The sequence below is a fragment of the Acomys russatus genome, chromosome 25 (genome assembly GCF_903995435.1).
Source record: "Acomys russatus chromosome 25, mAcoRus1.1, whole genome shotgun sequence".
Classification (NCBI taxonomy): Eukaryota; Metazoa; Chordata; class Mammalia; order Rodentia; family Muridae; genus Acomys; species Acomys russatus.
Window position 1 is genome coordinate 36,197,228 of NC_067161.1, and position 20,508 is coordinate 36,217,735.

The 20,508-nt window shown below is 50.2% G+C and overlaps 1 protein-coding gene across 1 annotated transcript in view; it reads right to left on the reverse strand.

Annotated features, from left to right (window-relative positions):
- Positions 1–1,518: 1,518 nt before the first annotated feature.
- Fat2 (FAT atypical cadherin 2) overlaps positions 1,519–20,508 on the reverse strand; it is an 80,259-nt gene continuing 61,269 nt past the window's right edge. Inside the window, exons 13-24 of the mRNA XM_051168183.1 lie at positions 20,250–20,483; positions 17,174–17,557; positions 16,557–16,771; positions 15,356–15,493; positions 14,748–14,891; positions 13,705–13,902; positions 11,348–12,158; positions 8,889–9,034; positions 6,280–6,721; positions 5,889–6,042; positions 3,793–4,250; positions 1,519–2,889 (exon numbers count right to left, since the gene is read on the reverse strand). Coding sequence (XP_051024140.1) covers positions 2,360–2,889; positions 3,793–4,250; positions 5,889–6,042; positions 6,280–6,721; positions 8,889–9,034; positions 11,348–12,158; positions 13,705–13,902; positions 14,748–14,891; positions 15,356–15,493; positions 16,557–16,771; positions 17,174–17,557; positions 20,250–20,483 — 3,854 coding nt within the window. The 3' untranslated portion in view covers positions 1,519–2,359. The remainder of the gene's footprint in view (positions 2,890–3,792; positions 4,251–5,888; positions 6,043–6,279; positions 6,722–8,888; positions 9,035–11,347; positions 12,159–13,704; positions 13,903–14,747; positions 14,892–15,355; positions 15,494–16,556; positions 16,772–17,173; positions 17,558–20,249; positions 20,484–20,508) is intronic.

Here is a 20,508-nt window from a genome sequence, read left to right on the forward strand (position 1 = left end):
TAAACGCCTCATGATGCTGCACACCCAGCACTCAGGAGATAGAGGTAGGAGGACAGGAAGTTTGAAGTCATCCTCATCCCGCCTGGGCAGCATGAGGTCTAAAATGCTCTTAAAAAGAGTCTTTAAAAATGAGAGTTGGGTCAAAGCTGCTCAAGGATGTGTGAGTGTGCAATGGAGCTGGGTGACACAACCTACCTGCCTGACTCCAGAGCCCCCAGTCCACCTGGATGTCTCACACCAGCCATCTCTGTCAGACTGGGCTTTCTAGTCTCACGTCACGACAGCTGCCAAGGGAAGTCCCACTCAGGAGTGGGGCAGCAGTTGCTGGCTCCCACAAGACTTGTGTTAGTGAGGTCCCTCCTGCAACCATCCTGAGTGGTGGCAGGAAATGAAGTCTTGAGCCTTAGACTTTTAGCATGCCTGCTGCTTACAGCCTCTGCTGAGAACTTTAGTGTTCCCGTCTTTAAATTGAGGAGCTTGGGGCTGGTGAGATGGTGGGGCACTTGCTACCACACCTGAAGACCTGAGTTCATTCCCTGGGAGCTGCACAATAGGAGAACACTAACTCCCACAAGTTGTTCTCTGACCTCCACATACAAATAGATAATAATAATAATAATAATAATAATAATAATAATGATGATGATGATGATGATGATGATTTTTTTTCCAAGACAGGGTTTCTCTGTATAACAGCCCTGGCTGTTCTGGAACTCACTTTGTAGACCAGACTGGCCTCTAACTCACAGTGATCCTCCTGCCTCTGTCTCCCAAGCGATGGGATTAAAGGCATGCACCACTATGCCTGGTTCAAGGATTATTTTTAAAAAAAAACTGAACTGGAGAGGGGCTATTGGAATCGGAGGTGTTGCCTTGAAATACTGTCCTGGCTCTATTCAGACCTCTGACTTCATGTCTGATTGAGCTCAAAGGTCTAGCTTAGCCAGATATCAGGGTAATGGACCTGTCCAGCTCATCAATTCTTTATGAACCGGGACTTGGACACTCTTTTGACCTGACCCTGACCCAGCCTGAAGGACTCTAAGTGACACAGAAAATAACAGTAAAAAAAAAGATATTTATTGTTAAAAAAAAAAAAAATCAAATCAAATGGCCAACAAAGCCACTCGTGCAATCACTCACACCCACAGTCACGCATGCCCACTAACGCGCCCTCTCCACACAGCTTTCTGAACGCCTCTGTCGGTGGGAGTCTCGGCGGCTCTTCCTTTTGACTTTTGACTCCAAAACCACACACATGAAAGGCAGTGGACCAGAGAGGGACTGGCAGAAAACAGAGTGCTCAGGCCACTACAGGCCTCCCTGGCTTCCGGTCTCTGCCATTCCCAGCTACATAACTTTCTACACATGTGCCCAATACACGCGGTCCATGGGTGCCCACATGTGTAGGCATGGGCCCGCACTGACCCTCCATGCATAGGGCTGAGTCAGTGTGGGTAACACTTGATTGGCAGGCATCTGCGATGAAGGAAAAGCTGGCTTTTCTCCTCCAGAAGAAACCCCTTGCATCCAGACAGCAAGGTTGAAAAGTGCCTAAGAACTTTTTCAAATGAACTACTTCCTCCTTGCTTTTGGCCAAAAGTGCCTGGAGAACTTGGGCCAGTCAACTCAGCATTCCACGGGATCTGAATTCTTCAACACAGAAGGTCCTCCAGGCAGGATCCTACTGGCAGAGGTGCGACGCATCCTGAAGCTTCAAGGACAAGACTTCTGGGACATGGAGGGGCAAATGACTCATCTCCCAAGAGTGCTCTTGTTCCCAGTGCCCAGGATGGTGCTGACACGAGACACTTGGCACAGACGTCACAAATGCACACACAGCGCAGGTACTCAGCTGACTGCAGTACGTGCGTGCAGGCTGCTTTACCCTTCAGTTCCCTAGGAGACCACTGCGTGGGTCTCAGAAGGCCCTGGGCCCTCCCTCCACAATAGATGCATGCGTGGTTGCCTGTTGGGCACAGACCTGCCTGCCCCACAATGGGCCTGTGAGCCGTTGTAAGTAGCTTGGCCCAAACATGCCGAGCTAGTAGTTGGAGCTCTTTTCTTCCTTAGTCTGGGAGGTGGTCGAGCTGAGGGATTGCCCTCCTAGTTTTCATCCCAGCATGCACCTGTCTGCGCATCCTCTCTTGCCTGGTGCCCAACAGCTGTTTTCGCAGCTCTACCCTCAGCTCCTCTCCACCCTCGAGGACAACCTAAGGGACCTGAAGAGCACATTTTAAGAGATAGGGATGTGGTGGCTTCCCTCTTTCTCCCAGTCACACCCAACTCACTCCCCCACGAGACTGGAAGACAGTGCAGGGCCTGGGCCTCCCCCACGCCTTCCGCTGAGAGCCCGGAGCTAGAACATGACTTCCTCACAACTCCCATAGTCGCTCTCTACCATGTCTGAACCCTCATAGTTAGGAGGTGCTCGAGATTGGCTCCGGCCTGCAGCAGGCCCACCATTCACTTCACAGTCAGCGTAGGAGGGCCCAGCTCTACTGAGGCGCATGCTCACTCCCTTATAGCCCCCCTCTGCCAGGCAGGGCCCACTCCCCTGGCGGAACTGCGAGTGGTAGTAGCTGATAGCCGTGTACTCGTTGAGACAGGGGGCGAGCAGGTGTTCCCGGGGGCTGGGGGGCCGTGGAGGCATCAGGTCTTCCAGGTTCTGGTTGCTGTAACGGGGTGGGAGGGGTGCCCGCTTGTTTTCCAGTTCCAGGGGGAAAGGGAAGCCCCCGTAGAGGCCAGTGGGATCCGGCATCACCGCAGGACTGACATGGCGGTGAGGAGAGGGTGGCAGAGGTCCCTGCATTACTTCGGGATGCTGGTATTCCCAATGCTCCTTCCGGGAGTAAGTCGGAGGCCAGACTGCAGCCTCACCAGGGTATACTGAAAGAAAACAGCAAGACTTGGTGAGTTCCGTGTTTCCGCGTTGGTCATTCTTGCAAGCTGTACAGGGCCTGGGAATGACTTGGCATTTGGTAGGGATGTCCCAGGGAGCTGATGGGCGTGTCACCTATCTGTACACGTTGTCTCTGGAAGTTGGGATGGATCTCTAATCCAGGGAGGGCAAGTTGAGGCCCTGAGGTTAAACCCAAAGCCAGCCCATCTTGCAAATCCCTACCGCCAACCTGTGTCAGTGACAAGGAAGGACTAGGTAGGCCCTGGTGGTGTTGGACAGTTGAAACTCTTCCCGAGACACATACCCTCCGCCCCCACAGAGAGTTTAATCTCGGAACTTAAGGAAGCAGATGCACACTGTGGACTTGGAGATGACATGGCATCTGTCACAGGGGGTGATGGGATGAGAGCAGGTTCGGAGGGGCCCTCTTATCCCACACCTATCTCTGCCAGAGAGAGTGAGAGCAACCTCGGTGACAATACCATGACAATACCTGTTGTAACTACTGGGGAGAACACCAGGAAAAAAAAAAAAAAGAAAAGAAAAGAAAAGCAAGTGCTTCACAAACCCAGCTCTTTCTGAACCAAAGAGGATAACAGCACAAAGCTGCAGACAACCTCTCTTTGTTCCCAAGTCTACACAAACTCATCTAGAGGAGTGGGTAGTGGAACAGCCGCCATGAGCCACAAACTCCGGGTGAAGAGTCTTGGCCTCTTCTCCAAGCACCTGTGCACTGCAAGCTGGAATGCATCCTTTCATGTCCCATTCCCAGAGATGGATTTGATGCATGGCTCTTTCATCGTATCCCAACATGTACACCCGTGGAGTGTTTTGGGGCTACCACTCCCTACCATCTATCCCCCAGCCACAGGACTTCTGGTTATACTGACCCAGCCCCTCGCCTGACCAGGTTCTCTTGATGACCGGCTCGTGGCCAGGGTGGGAGGAGACTGCGGCTGGTGGGAGCCGGGGAGGCACGCTGCACACCATCGGCCGCTGTTTGGAGCTAGGTCCAAAGGTGACGAGTTCATTCGGAACCGAGGTCTTGCTGGGCTCCGGTTGGGTCGAGTTGTCGCAGGAGCTGGTACTCAGGGGGTCGAGCTCGATAGCAGGCGACGCTTGGGTGTCCACACCAATGCTCCTGGCTAGGAGGTCTGGATCCTCCATGGCCACTGGCTTGTGAGACTTGCAGCGGCGACAGTAGAGGAGGAGGCCCACAGTGGCAATGATGATAAGAGGCAAGGCCACTATGATTACCAGAAACTCCTGCTGCCCCCAGTCGCCTCTCTTAATCTCAGGAGTGATGAGGCAGTGTCCTTCAGAGCAACCTCTTGCCTCCATCTCACACCTGCAGAGATTGAGAGGGACTTAGCGGACTTTGAAGGTACCTCTTAAAAAAACAAAGAAAAACCCTGTTTATTTTTTTAATGTGCAAATATTTGGTCTGCATGCATGACTGTGTACCACATGTGTGCCTGATGCCGTCTGAGGCCAGAAAAGGGAATAAAGATCCTACAGATTGTTGTCAGCCACCATGGGGGTGCTGGGGGATCAAACCCAGGTTCTCTGAAAGAGCAGCAAGTGCTCTTAACCACCGAGCTATTTTTTCCATCCCCCTAAAGGTCTCTTTTCCAAAGTCCTATGGGATAGAGCTCTCACCCCCAATCCTGTGACTTCCTGTCAAAAGTCAGAAGGGAATTGTCACTCTACCTCATCAATATCAAAATCACCCACACTTGTGCGTGTGTGCCTGTGTGTGATTGTCGATGCTTGTGCACCCTGGGGCGGGGGACACAGCTCAGTATGTAAGGGTATGAACTGAGTCTGAATCACCCGCATCCACACAAAAAGCTGGCTGTGTGTTGGCCCCAAACTGTGAGAGGCAAAGACAGGAGGATCACTGGGCCCTTGTTGAGTCCAGCAAGGCCCTGTCTCACAAGAATAAGATGAGGTTGACAGAGCAGAACACTAGGCATCCTAGAACACTAGGCTCCTTCGTGTTAATTGGGTACATGTACTCCCACATACAATTGTGTGCAAGAATACATGGGGGGGGGGGTACATGGGCATGTGTATGCACATGTGTGTGAAGGACAGAGGTCAACCTTATATGCCATTCCGAGGGCACCATCCACCTTGTTTTTGAAACAGGGTCTTTCACTTGCTTAGGGGATCTCTCACCTCTTTAGAGCTGGGACCACAAGTGTGTACACTACCATAACCCAACACTTTCACATGGGTTCTGGGGACTGAACTCAGATCTTCAGGCTTGCAAGGCAAACACTGTTACCAGTCAGATTTAGGAACTGCTTCATTTGTGACCATGTTGCCTGGTAATGCCCAGTTTTGTTTTTACCAACAACATACAAGCCTGGGATATTCTCTCCACCAATGAAATCAGATGCTACTGCTGAGGAGGCAACTGGTCTACCCAGAAGAATGTCTGTTTACCAGATACAAATCACCTACAGCCCAGGAATGGGAAACAGGTAGGAATGCCACCTGCGTCTCTTCACTGAGCCCTAAGAAGCCAGCTCAGTCCTACACTGCAGTCACGGAGGAGCACATGGCCTATTATGTGGATGCTGGAATCTGAACTCTCATCCTTATGAGTAAGCTGTCCCTCCAGCCTGGACCTTGAACTTCTGACTCTCCTGCTTGACCTCCTAAGTGCTGGGATTGTAGTCATGAGCTATCATGCCTGGCATGGCTAATATATCTAGGCTGACTACAGCTGATGAGATGTATGGTTTCCTGGTCCCTTGCTTATGTGTCTGGTTCAGACAATTGGGAGTTGGGTTTGGGAAACCACCTTCTCTACAAGCATTCCTTCTCATGGTGCCATGATGCAAGGAAGTCATAGGAGGAAAAGGCCCAGAGGCTGGGCTTCTAGACTCACATTGGCCTCCCTAGTGGTCAGAGGGCAAAGATCACTCCTAATGTTCCAGGGTGAGGAACCAGGGCATGTGGCCTCTCCGGGGCTTACCTGTCTCCTGTGTGAGGGTGAGGGCAGTTACAGGAAGTGCCTTCAGGAGAGGAGACACACGTGCCACCTTCCTGGCAGGGCGCAGAAGTGCAATTCTCCCTTCCAAGTTCGCAGTTCCTGCCAGAGAATGGAGGGGGGCACCGGCACAGGTAGCCTGGAAAAAAGAGAAAGGTGAATGAACAACCGGCTAGTGCTTAGGGGCCCTAGGAAAACCTGTCTTTGTGCTGTAGTTCAAGAATCCTTAGTCTGCTAGATACTTAGTAGCTTTCCCAAGATCATCCTGGGCTGTGGTGAGGGACCCTAACCTGCCAAATCTACAGTGAGACACAAGGTCTAGATCACAATCAGGTGCTTTGAGTATAAACCTTGGACTCACCTTCCCAGTACTTACCTGCTCCAAGGGTGGGTGAGCAGCTTCCACCATTGAGACACGGGTTCTGGCTGCAGGCAGTGCCAGGCCAGCAGCACTGGGTGAGAGCCCGTCTCTCTAGCCGGCCCACTGTCTTCTTTCCATGGCTAAGCAGCTCCAACCTCTCACCATTGACCACGACAGCATCCAGACAGCCTTCAAAGCCCAAGGAGATGTTTGAGGAAGGATTCGAAGGGACAAGGCCACCCAGCAGTAGGTGTCTCTCAGTCCTCAGACCCTGACATTCCTCTGGGATGACAAAGGAGGCGTTGTCTGTGGCATCAACTAACAGATGAATGGAAGTGTCCCTCTCCTCTAGCAGCATGGAGTGCCATTGTCCATCGTTCACAGGATTCCGGGAGGAAAGGTTTCCATAGAAACCACCTGGACAGCGGTGTTCCAGCTGGAGAAAGCCATTGGCCAGCTGCAAAGGGAGCGTAGATGGCCATCAGCAAAACAAGGATTTCTGAGACAGGCTTTCGGTGGCAGAACTGTTTTCTTGTTCTTTCTTGTTCTACCCACCGCCCAATCACCTACCCACTCATTCACGCTGCCATTTTGCTCGTTGGCCAAGGGTGACCTTGAACTCCCGACCCTCCTTCCTCTACCTCCTAATTTGCTAGAGCTACAGTTGTTCACCGTCATAGCTCTTTAGGTAGAGCTGAGGATCAAATCCAGGACTCTGTATGCCAGACAAGTGCTTTGCCAACTGAGCCACACCTCCAGTTCCAAGCATTTTCAATCACTTCAGATTGTCTCTGAAGATTCCAAATGTCCTCACAATCCCACTCAGTCCTCACCGTATTCCACACAATGATCAAGATACAGTTTGACAGATGAGGAAACTGAGGTCTAAAATCCTTTACTGGTGGGACCCTGTGTTTTATCATTAGTGACTGTGCTGGGGCCAGCTAATCTAGCCTAGCTGTTCAGCTCCAGACCATCAAGAAACAAAAACAAAACAAACAAAGATGATCCAAACAAACAAACAAACAAACAAAAAACCTCAAGGTAGATGGTACCTGAGGAGCAACCCCCTGAGTTGCACTGTGGCCTCTGCACTTGTGCCTGCACACACATCATAAGCCCCCTGCAGTTACAGTGCTAGAGAGCCCCTGGCTTAGAACATTCTAGTTTTCTTTACTGTCAACAGGTAGGTATGCTTATAAAGCACCAGGCCAGCCTAGGATACACAGAGAGGCCTTCCTTCAAACAGAAAAAGAACAGCTGGGGCTTATAGCTCAGTGGGGTGCTTGACTGGTGAGCCTCTGCATCAAGGTTCAGTCGCTTTATGCTGGCAAGCATAAAGTTAGAGCTGTGTTGAAAAAGCAGAAACAAAGCAAAACAACAGAACCTGGGCATTCCTGCTGAACCCATCCTTCCTGTGCTGAAAACCACCGGTGTCCAGTGTTCAGTGCGCTCTGTGTTGCTGTGTCAAATGGCAGACCTTCCCTTTCTGCTCTGCTCCCAGTAGCCAACCGCTCAGCTAAGCACTGCCGCCACTGCCCCCTTCTGCCCACCGTTACTCCTCCTCTTCTTTCCCCTCTTCTTTTTCTCCTCTTTTTTCTTCACCTACTTTTCTTCCTCCTCCATCTCCTCTGCCTCCTTTTCTTTCCTCCTCCTTCCCTTCCTCTCCACCCTTCATCTTCTTTGCTTTTCTTCCTCCACCTTTTATGTTCCCTCACCTTCTTCCTCCTTGCTCATATCTTCTTCCTCCCCCTCTCTCTTTTCCTCCATCTTAGGATGAACCCAGGGCCTTGCCTACACTTTTATCACAGCAACAGGAAACACATCTAATACAGTTTCCTCACCCTCTTCAAGTTACTGCTCAGCCACCACTTCCCAGACCACCTCACCCCCCCTCACTCCCCCACCCCCTCACCCCTCCACCCTCCCCACCCCCCACCACCCACCACCCACAGCATCCCATCCCCTGTGCCCTCAGGACTTCTCACATTCAAACTAACTCTAAAATCTCCCTGTTCTATCATCAGCCTCCCTGGTGCATAATGAAAACTCTTAAGAGGGATCCCAGTCCCATTCAACAGGGAGACCCAAGTGCATAGAACAGGACCTGTCACCCAGTGCTGATGCTTAACAGATACACGTTGAACAAACTGAAATCATGGAAGTAGTTGACTGGTGCAACGTTGTGATGGAAGTATTAACCCAGGCAGCAAAGGAGACTTCCGTAGGAGGTAACACGAATCACTGAGGGACTAGCATAAATTATGAAGTTTTCCTTGTGTTCCCATGAGGCTTTGCTTTGGATTTGTTATCTGAGTACTCCCAGTGGAAATTCCTACCACACACTAAAAACCTTCTCACAGTGCTAGGGCTAAGTAGGCTCACATCCTTCTCACTGTCTTTCTTCCAGGGATTTCACATCCCACAGAGCAAGTAGCCCCACCCCTGATGGCCTTGGAGATGTATGTCCAGATAGAAGAAGCTATGGTTTGGACAGTCCTGGCCTGTGTGTTCTGACTGTGATAGTCATACTCAGCATCCTTGAAAAAGATGAGATAGATAGCCCCAGAGCACCCCTTGTCTTCCCAGTGCTATGGAAGCCACTCACGTGGGAGTCGCCTTACCTTCAGAGAAATAGAGGCTGTTTCATTGGTGACCATTAGGAGGGCCCATGGCTGGAGCGTTCTCAGGTAGAAATGGACCTGCCAGTTCTGAGCCTGCAGAGGTCTATATCGCACGTAGCTCTGACCACTGAACCTCAAGGTGGTACCTGCAAACGAACCTGAGATTTCACCATCCTTGAAGTGTCACAAATCCCTTACACTGGCAAATGGGTCATGTACCACATCTGTTTTGTGAAGAACCCAGGCTGGGGTAGGATGGGCTACATTTCTAGAGTTGCAAAGGGAGCTGGGCTGTCACCCCGCATGCCTCCCTCTGGGTACAGGTTCCTCAGGATCACTCCCAGCCTGAGGGTCTACAGCAGTGAGCTTCAGCCATGCAGAAAGAACAGTCAGCAGGGGGAACTAGTCAACTAATCAAGTGCATGAAGCCAAGCTTTTAAATCCCGCACCACCTATACAGTGTGGCTATCACCGGAAGACAGGAGGTGGAATTGAAGAAGAGTCTGCAGCTGTGTGAGATTCGAGATCACAGGGTCTGCTTTCTTCTTGGGTAAACAGGGAACTTCCCAAGCGAGATGCTCATGAGGGAGTCAAGAGCTATTCTGTGATACAAGGAGCAAGTGATGGATGGAGGGGTCCAAACCTCTTTAAGTCCAGCATCCCCAGCCCTGTTATTGATTTCTAATGCACAGATGCATAGGCAAGAGTCCGAGGTTTTGCCTGAGCAGCAAGGTGGGATGGGGGTCTCCAGCTCGGCTCACTTAACCACCATGCACTCCTGCTCGGGAGTCAGGCTTGAATACTCAGCCAAGGCTCACCCAAGGCCTTGCAATAAAAACTTCTAGCAGCATGCCCAGAGCAGTCTCTTTGAACACCTCCTCCCTGGTGCAGTGCACAGCAGCACTGGCTTTTAGAACCACTCCTTCTGCTGCCAGGTGGTCCAGAGAGACAGAGAGAGCCTTCCGTTATTACAGTTTTCCCTGAAGCAGGCTGCAGAGTGGGGACTTAGCCTAGGCCTCCTGTGCCCTGTCCATCTCTAAATCTAAGCCACAGTCTCCTTAATGAGAGCTGGATGGGTCTCTAAAAGATAGTACAGGCTATGTCACTGTGTGTGTGTGTGTGTGTGTGTGTGTGTGTGTGTGTGTGTGTGTGTTGGTGCGTGTGTATGTGAGGGGCACAGGCCGATGTTAGCTCTCTTCCTCAATTGCTCTCCACTTTACCTTTCAACCCAGTGTCTCTTGATGAACAGAAAGCTCTCGCTGTCTGACCTGGCTAGGCCGGCTAGCCAGCAAGCCCCACCCAGAGATCCTCCTGTCTCCATCTTCTCAGCACTGGGGTTAAAGGTTAAAGGTCTGTGCTACTGTCCTTGAAGACGGGCATCTAAACTCGGGTCCTCATACCTTGAGTGGCGAACAATTTACCAACTGAGCCATTTCCCCAGTTTATGTTGGTTTCCTTTTTAACAAAACTGAGCTGCTCTGGGGTGCAGGTCTTCATACCAGGAGCACTGGGTGAGTCTTTCCAGAAAGCGGAGTTCCTGCAGTTGCTTAGTGCAAGTTCTGAATAAGACATACTGGTGCATGGATAGCCGGGCCTCCGTTGGAGGCTGTATAGTTTCAGGCAAAATAGTGCCCGTCTTTAACACAGAAGGGGCTGGTGACCCAGACAAAGCCCAGCACACCGCTGGCTCTTTACAGCTGTTCCCATGTGAATGACAGCCAGTACCGTCCTGCACTTACCGTGGCCAGCCATGGCTACGTACTATTATATCTATATGTAATTATATCTATATGTGATATATATGTAATACATATATATTACGTCTATATGTACTATTCTATCTCTATATTAGATATCTATATATAGGGATCTATATATAGATATGTCTATATGTACATATCGATTATAGACCAATCTAAGGGGAGAGGTACTGTCATTATTCTAGTTTATAGACGGGCAATACTAGTTCAGTGGACTTCATAGAACCCACCCAAGGACACACCAATAGGAAATGATGGAGCTGGGGTTTGACCCTATGTTGAATCTACTTCCTGAGTTTATACCAGCCGGCTGTAGGGCTAACAGCAGTGGCCTCAGTAACTGGCAGGTCTGGAGGCCTTTGTTAGGCTCTTCTCCTGAGTACCTGGTATGTCAGACTCGATCCGTACAATAGCAAAGCCCGAAGCTGTAGAAAGGTCAATGAATAACCTCCCGTTATCTGGCAGAGTAAAGATGGGAACCCCAACAGCAGGTGCCCTGGTCCATGCTTTTCGCTACTATATCTATTGTAATCGACTGTTACTTTCAAAATTCCAGAAAGCGGAGAGAACTTGGGTAGCGCCCTATGACCAGGCTTTGTCACGTCACTCGCAGTTAGTCTGTGGCATTTCGTTTGATTATAGCCATGCTCACGAACCTCGCAGCCAGGAAGGACCCAGCCGAACATCCTCAGTCCTTACCATTGCAGGAGCAGTTTCTCCCCAGGTGGTGTCGTGGTGTCAGGATGCTGAGCCTGGCTGTGCTGTAAGTGGGCCCAACCCTGGGCTCCAGAGACACTGTCTCTTGGCAGGTTTGATCCTGGCAATTTGACCCTTGGCATGGTACCACGGGCAGGGCCGACCTCATCTGAATTCCCACCGAGTGTTCCATCTCTTTGGATGAATGAGCTATAGCAGATGCCAGCTCCTGGAGGTCATAGGAGGTTCCAGAATGCCCCTCAAAGACCAGGAGCACATCCACCCCAGCTGTAGCCTCTGCGGGCTGCAGGCTGGCTAGGTGGATGCTGGCTCTTTTGATGTCCAAGGTATTGCTGAGGAACCTCTGCAGGTTACGCCAGTGGTCGCTCACCAGCTCCTCGGGGGTGAGCTGGTGGAAGCCCAGCCACACAGCTTGCTGCGGAGCATCCTGCCCCATGTGCCACACGTGGACGTGGACCCCAGTGGTGGTGATGAAGGTCCCATCACTGACTGTGACATTGAACAAGTATCGGCCATGAGGCAGTCCTTGGGAGGCAATAATCTTGCCATCGGCTGCACCCACTGAGAAGTGCCTGCCCAGGCTTTCTTCTCGCTCCAGACTGTAGGTCAGTGTGTCCTGGGGGTCTCGGTCTGTGGCATGGATTTTCCCTATCATGCCACCCTGAAATTCCTCCTGCCCCTTTGTGATGAAGATCTCCAGCGGGAGTGTGGAAGGCGGGAAGCGGCTCTGCTCCGTGACGTGTACCCTGACCAGCGTGGAAGACGACAAGGGTGGGAGGCCACTGTCTGACACCTGTGGGTAAGACAAACAGCAATGGCACCCAACAGGCTACAGTGCCTCTCTGCCCAGCTGAGGCCATTCCCCCTACCAGTCAAGTCTCCCTTCTCCACACCCGCCGAGCCGGGTGTTGCGAACTGTCACATTTGGGAAAAGATAAACTCCAACACACAGGGATGTGCTGGAGATTTTCTTAAGGGGTTGTAGCAATCCTGCTACCTCGGCCTTTCAAGTTTTGGAATCACAGATGTGGACAGCTCCTTTGCTTTGTTTTAAAACATGGCCTTGACATGTAGCCCAGTCTGTCCTGGACTTGCTTTGTAGCCCAGATTGACATCACACTTATAACCCTCCTGCCTTGGCCTCCCTAGTATGAGGATTATGGGACTGTAACACTAGCTGAAGGGGACAGCAGTGTCCCTGCAGAGTCAACAGGTTAGGAAGAGACCCCTCACCAGGGTCTGCCCACAGCTCATTCTCACGTCAGTCTTCAGCCCTCAGAACTGTGAAAGGTCTGATGTTAGCCTGTCCCACCCATGGCATTCAGCTGTAGGAACCAGTTGAACTAGACAGCACTCTGTCACTCTCATTATCACAGGTTGGACCTCACGTATCAGTCACCTTTGCAACGAGCAATCCTCCTGCCCCACAATGATTAACCCACCTTATCAATACTTCAATGTCTTTCCTGACATTACTTCCTAGGTTTTGATCACAGGACACTTTACACTCTTACCCAACCCGAGTCTATCTTACTCCTCCTGCCCAGAATGCTCTCTTGCCCACTGTCCTCCAGGCCCCCACAGGTCTTCACTCAGACATCGCCTGTGTGTCGAATATGTGTGTCCCCTGCCTCAAGTCTCTCATTACTTTATTTACTTGTCTCCAGTCATAAAGTGTGGCTCCCATCCTTATCTATTCATTGTTTATTGTCATAGTCAGAATGGAATGGCCACAAGGAAGGAGCCATCCCCTTCATATCCCCAGCTAAGGCTGTCCTCAGGCCTCCACATGCATGTACATACATGAATAGTTAAACACACGCACACACACACAGACACGCACATGCACATACAGACAGACTGACACCCACTCACACGTATGCACAGACACACAGACACATATACAGAAAGACATACACACATACACACACAGACATACAGACACACACTCATACATACACACAGACACATATACAGAAAGACATACACACATACACACAGACACACATGTACACACAGACAAACACAGAGAGACACACATACACACATAAACATACACACACAAACATGCAAATACACACAAGGACATATATACAGACACACACAGATACACAACTACACACACATAGACATACACATGAGCACACACATGCACAAGGATAAGATGAGGATTCATGTAGGGCTCAGTGTGAAGTCCCTGGTCCATGGCCAGGCACATACACAGCCCTCACATTTTTCCTCACACACTTTTCCTCACAGCCGTAGCACCACTACTGTGTCCGTCAGCAGGCACCCTGTCCCTAAAACCCCATACCAGCTCGGATCCACGCAGCACCCACCTCAATGTGAAGCTGATACCACTCTTGGGCCCTCCTGCTCAGGCTCGCGGCTGTCACCAGCCAGCCATCTGGGGTCACCCGGAACACAGAGCCAGTGTTCCCCTCGGTGATCCGGAAGGAGTAGGGGGGCCCATTCTGTGGGGAGTCAGGATCATCCAGGATCAGCTGCAGGACTTTGATGCCAATGGGGGAGTTCTCCTGTGACCAACAGCAAGAGGAAGCCAGAGAGTGGTGTAAGCCCCAACCCCTCCAGTCCCTCCTTTGTGGTTCCATCTTCCAGGGACCCATCCTTACCCCTCTGCCCACAGACAGCTCAAAGCTAGCCTGTTAGTCTTCCCTCGGTCTTGGGTCTTAGAAGGGATCTTTGACACCAAAGGTCAAACTCTTATCCTACACAAGAGGTCACTGCCTGACCCCGACAGCTGACAGATTGCTACTATTTAGAATCAATAGCACTGCCAATTTTTAATAATTACTTTTTTAGTTAGAATACAAAATAATGTATTCCATTATGACATTTTATATATGTGCATTATACATGTATATAGGTATGTATATGAATATATATAATTTTACCTTATTTTTATGAACCTTTTCACTACCCTCCTAGTTCTCCCTTCCTCATCTCACTGACCTTCCTCCTCCCCAAATAGTCTCCTTACTTTGATAATATGTGTGTAAGTATATATGTACACAAATACACATATATGTACGTATCTAAAGCTAGAGTCTACGTATGAGAGATAACATGGAGTATGCTGCCTTTCTTCCCCCATGTACCTTCATGTCTGAAATCTCTGAGGCGGACACTACCTACTTTGATGGCAGAGGTGAACCCCAAATAGGACAGAATGAACGCCATATAAATGCCTAACAAGGGATCTGTTTCCTTTCAATCCCACAATCCACATCCCCCTTTGGTGGCCTGTGTTGCCTTTAAGAACAGGTAGGAAGTATCACAGCAGGTTGGGTGAGCCAACACCCCTGGGCAGCTCCTCTCCTTGAGAGGGACACAGAGGAGTGTGGGCTCAGGGTGTCCTTACCTGGACAGCAGTGCTGTAGTTGAGCTGAAAGAACCTGGGTGGGTTGTCATTGACATCCAGCACCTCAACAGCCACCTCAGTGTCCTCGTGCAACGGGGGCTGTCCACTGTCTGTGGCTCGGAGCCTCAGGGAGTAGCTAGGTGTCTGCAACAAGATGCATACTGGGGAATTAGGGCTAAGGCCCCTGGTGTCTGTCCCTTGGTGTATCGCCTACTCCAGTGGCCCACTCATGGCACTGGGGCTCAGGCACCAGGATCAGACCAAGTAATTTGCAGCCCAGCGTTTCTTCATTACAAGGCCTTGGGGAGAGGACTGAGCTGGGGGAGGATAACGTTGGACTGCTCTTTTCAGGATGGCTGTGAGCATCAAATAGTGAGATGCATGAGATGCACCTAAGGCAACCAGCCACGTGCCTGATGCCAGTAACTGATCTCAGTCCCATGGTAGCTGTCACTGGATTGATCCCTTGTCAGCCCACCTCTCATCTCAGAGCTCACAGAGGAATCATCTTGAGGACTGTCTGGACATCAGGATGGGGTGTGTTTACCCTTTACCCTCTGGACTTTACCCATAGGGCCACACCTCTGCTCAGCCTGGACATGGCTCACCTGTTCCCAGTCCAGGGCCTTGGCCACCTGAAGTTTCCCCTTCTTGGGGTTGATGGTGAAGTGTCCAAGCTGGTTCCCTCCTACGAGGCTATAGGTAATGGCACTATTTACAGGCCCATCATCATCAGATGCCGACACCTGCAGTAGAGAGGAGACCCTGAATGCAGGCACAAGAGAGACCAGAAAGGAATCATAGCCCTGAGAGTGATGGCTGTGTCTACATCCCAATGGCAGCCACTGCCTTGGTAATCCCACCCCAAGAGAATCTCTTGTGACCTCAGCACAATGTTTACCCATTCTCTCATAGCGACAGGGTACACCAGGGTTGGTCCCAGAAGGCTAACATGGGAGGAACATGTAAAATGATGCATACATCCATAGAAAGTGCTGTGTCAGATGTTATGTGTGATCCTAATCATGGTGGGTCTTGTGAGAATGCAGAGTGGAGTGACACTCCAGGAAGGTCAGGAGGATTCGGGGAGCCCTGAAGGGTGTGGCAATGTCTGGGCATAAAAAAACATTTCCAGGCAGAGGCAGTGGTATGGGCAAGGAACTAGAAAGCCATAGTGTATTTAAAAAGGCAACGTTTGGCATGTGTTTGGGGTAGGGGATGCAGAAGAAGAGTCCAGAGGAAGATGGCAAGGAGTCCTGAAGAAATAAAAATGGGCATGCTTCAATGAAGGTGAGAGCAACTGTGTATTTAAATGCAAAGAAATATAATGTGACATGCCCTCTGTTTCTGTCTTCCACCATGGGCATTCCACGTCACAGGCATTGGAAAGATCTCTGAGGCCAATCTTGTTTTTGCTCTCCTATTGAATATTGCCAGTCCTGTGCTTTCACCAAATCACCCTGGCATTAATATATGACAATTTTGTTTTTGTTTTTTGTTTTGGTTTTTCGAGACAGGGTTTCTCTGTGTCACCTTGACTGTCCTGGACTCATTTTGTAGACCAGGCTGGCCTTGAACTCACAGTGGTCCACCAGCCTCTGCCTCCCGAGTGCTGTGATTAAAGGCGTGCGCCACCACCGCCCCGCTATGACAGTTTTATTGAGAAGCTACAAGTCATGGTCAAGTCTGTAGAGAGCTGGCTTGGTAAACCAACCTATGTTTGTAATGACTGAGGACCCATGTGGGAGGTGAGGCAAGAACCGCCCCCAGAGCCCACACCCCACAAGGAGGGAAGCTGGAGGTCCTTACAGTCAAGATGACGTCACCCACAATGGCGTTCTCTAAGACCTTCACAGTGTACACGTCATGAGTGAATCTGGGGTGGTGTTCATTAACATCAGTGACATTAACCACGATGGTGGTCACATCGCTGAGGGAGGAAGAGCTCTTCCGGCTGCATTCAATGGACAGGAAGTACTTGGGACTTGTCTCAAAGTCCAGGCTCCCGTTGACATAAAGGATTCCTGAGGAGAGAAGAGGTGATGGAACCGTAAGGCAGAGATCTGAAGGGTTTGGGGACAACTCCTGTGCATTGGGGTGCATGGGAGGACTCTGCATGAGATGCAGAGTGAGATCCTTCCACAAGTCCCTGTGGGGTTGACTCAGGCTGCATAGAACCACTGAGGGTCCTGCGTGGAGTTCTAGATGAAGATATGGAGGAGTAATGACCCGCTCAGGTAGGCAAGGCCCACATGGATAAGGGGAGCAGCTTGTGGGTCCCTGAAGAACTGAGGACAGAGTATATATAATCAAAGGATTCCAGCTGTGAGGGTTGGGAGGGGAGCTGTGTGGACAGATGCTCCCTGTATGTGAAAGACTAGTGTACCCCATAAACGAAGCGCTGAGCTGCCTCCTGGCCATCTCACCTGTGTGAGCATCGAGTCGGAACTTCCCCTCCTCGTTCCCACCCGTGATGTGGTAACCAGTTTTCTCTGAGCCTGGGCGCGTGAGGGTAGCCAGGTGCAGCACCTCCGTGTCTATCGAAGCATCCTCGGACACCTGCGTGCTGTGCTCGGCGTTCAGGAAGATGGGAAGATAGTCGTCCAGGCTCACTACAGAGACTGTGACAGTGCCCAAGGCGGACAGTGGTATTGGGGTGCCTAGGTCGGAGGCACGGACCGTGAGCTCCACAGCTGAGCTTGGTCTGACCTGCAGAGGCTTCTCCAGGCGAATCACCCCTGAGGTGGCATCAATAGAGAACTGACCATCAGCAGAGTCTGTCAATGAGTACAGCACCTGGGCGTTGGCACCTGTAGAGACCAGGGGCAAGGATCATATTGAGGACACCCCGCAGCAGGGCTCAGGAGGAGGCTCATAAAAGCTGACGTGCCCAGGGCATGTCAAGAGTGAGAACCTCTTGGGCAGTCACTCCAAGCCCTCACAAAAAGTTCTTAGGAGGATGAAGGGGCTTATTCACAAACTTGGTGGCAACTTCCTGTGAGCCTATAATTAATGTCAAAGTAAAAGGTTAAGAGAACAGGGCTGGACGGAGTGGCTTGTTTAACAAGGTGCTTGTCTCCCCAGCGTGAGGAGCTGAGTTTGATTCCCCAGAATGCATGCAAAAAGCAAGGCATGGTGGTGCATGTTCTTAATCCCAGAGCTGGGAGGAGGAGTCTGGCAGATTTCTGGGGCTTGCTGGAGAGCCATCCTAGTAAACTGACTTAACGCTATGCCAATGAAGGGATCCTGTCTAAAAAAAAAAAAAAAAAAAAAAAAAAAAGCAAAGTGGGTGGCACCCCATGAATGATGCCCAAGGTTGACTTCTGGCCTCCACACATACATGCTCATGTGTACACAGGTACCCACACATACATGTGTACCCACATTACGAACATAAGTGCGCCAGGTTTACCAGGTCCAGTTTCTCTGCCTTTGGATTGACTGTTCACCTTCCCTAGAATACCATATTCCTTCAAAAACCTTTCCTCCTGAAATGCCAAAAATCTTCCCTCCTGCAATGCCAAGCTGAAATATAGGAGATATTCAATTTACATTGCTGGGAGAGTATGATTCCACTTTTATAAGTATCATCATCATTGTCGTCTTAAATTAATCTAGCTACTTTGACCCTTAAGTCATCTTTTGGCCTACCCAGAGTATCAGTGATAAAATTTGACTTAGGAAAGTGGACCACATTAAGATGTTTCAGGATGACAGATGCTATCATTGGCACAATATGGGTAAACAGACCCGAATGGCTTGAATTCACTGTGTGCCACGGTTTAAATGTGACCTTCACAGTTGACGATTTGAAAACTCAGCTCTGAAGTCATGTGTGGACGATGTCTGGAGGTCACTGAGATGAGAGCACAGAGATGGGGCTACCAGGATGGCATTAGTGGCTTCATAAGAAGCAGAAGACAGCCGGGTGGTAGTGGTGCACGCCTTTAATCCCAGCACTCAGAGAGGCAGAAGTTGGTGGATTGATGTGAGTTCGAGGCCAGCTTGGTCTACAAAGTGAGTCCAGGACAGCCAAGGCAACACAGAGAGATCCTGGCTCGAAAACCCAAATAAATAAATAAATAAATAAAATAAAAATAAAGAAGCAGAAGACAGACCCAAGGTGCCATAGATATCTGTGGCCTCCTCAAAATGCCTTCTGTTGTATTGTCATACAACTGAAAGCCCTTCCAGCTGCTGGTATCAAATTCGTGAACTTTCCAACCTCTGTAACTGCGAGTCAGATAAACTTCTATTTGATTTTTGGTGTGTGCATATTTCTGTGTGTGGAGATGTGCATGCATGGATGTGCATGTGCATATGGAGGTTAAAGGTCAACCTTAGGTGTCATCTCTCAGGAGCCATTTACACTGTTTTTTCTGGCCTGGGGCTCTCTGATTCAGCTAGACCAGCCAGCCAGCAAGCCCCAAAGATCCTCCTGTCTCCCCTGGCGCAGCATTGGGATCACAAGCACACACAAGTCCAGCTTTCTTACACAGGTGCTGGGGATAGAGCTCAAGTCTTCATGCTTGGCAGCAAGCCCTCTACCACCTGGGCACCTCTTCAGCCTTGAACTTTACTGGCTCCTTACCAGTCGCCTAGTCCATGGTATTTAATCACACCACCAGAAACCAGACTAAAAGACTTTGCAAATGTCACATGGGAAAGAAACAATGAAAACAGCATCACTGAGATAAAATGTAGACTATTGGGGCTAAGATTATAGCTCCGTGGTTGTGGTTTAAACGTGGAATGTGCTTCCATGTGGCACCCAGCTTGTGGAGCTGTTTTAAAAGGTTGCAGAACACTGGGGACGCAGAGTTCACTAGAGCAAGTAGGTCACTGGAGGGAACCTTAAGGCTTTATAGCCTAGCCCTGCTTCCTGAGTGTGGACACAGTGTGACAAGCCACACCTCGTGTCCTATCCCTATGGCGGACCAATCCCCTCTCAAACCATCAGACAAAATGAAGTCTCCCTTTCATGAGCTGCTTTTGTCAGGTACTTTTGTGACAGCAACAAGAAAAGGAACAGACACAGTGGGAGACAGCTTGCTTAGCATGCCCGGTTCAAACCCCAGTACCTGAGAAAAAAAGTCAAATATTGAATATGGTTCAACTTTACTGTCTAAAATTTGATAAAAGGATTTTTAATAAGCCCCATGGACTCAGGGACAAAAAGTTTCCTTTCCTAAATTAATGAACTGAATAACTGGTTTGGAGATTTCTGATTAGCTGTGTTCAAAGTGGCTTTGAGGGAAAAAAATGCTTTGAGGCTCCAGTGGCAACATAAAGGTTCTGCAGCTCTAAGAGGCAGAGGAGAAATGGTCTGTGATGCTTTGTGCCTGCCTCAGATGCCACTAAAGCCATTTGTCACAGTCTCAGACCTGTAGCTGTCTACACTGGAGTATCCACACACTCAACAATGGATCTTAGTCCATGCCCACCCCAGATGGATGTAATGGCACAATAGTGTAGGCTGCCATCAGCTCTTCACATACTCACCCTGGTCAGGGTCCCGGGCAAAGACCACAGCCACAGGGGTCTTAACTGTGGTGTTGTCGAAGACAGCCACAGTGCAATGGCCGGGGAAGAACCTCGGGGCATTGTCATTTACATCCTCAATGTGGATAACCACTTCTGCCTGGCATGACTGGCCTCCTCCGTCTGTCGCCTTAGCAACAAGGTTGTACATGTCCTTCCTTTCCCGGTCCAGGCCTGTGAGTGTAGTCAGCTCCCCTGCCAGGAGAAATGACCGAGGTTA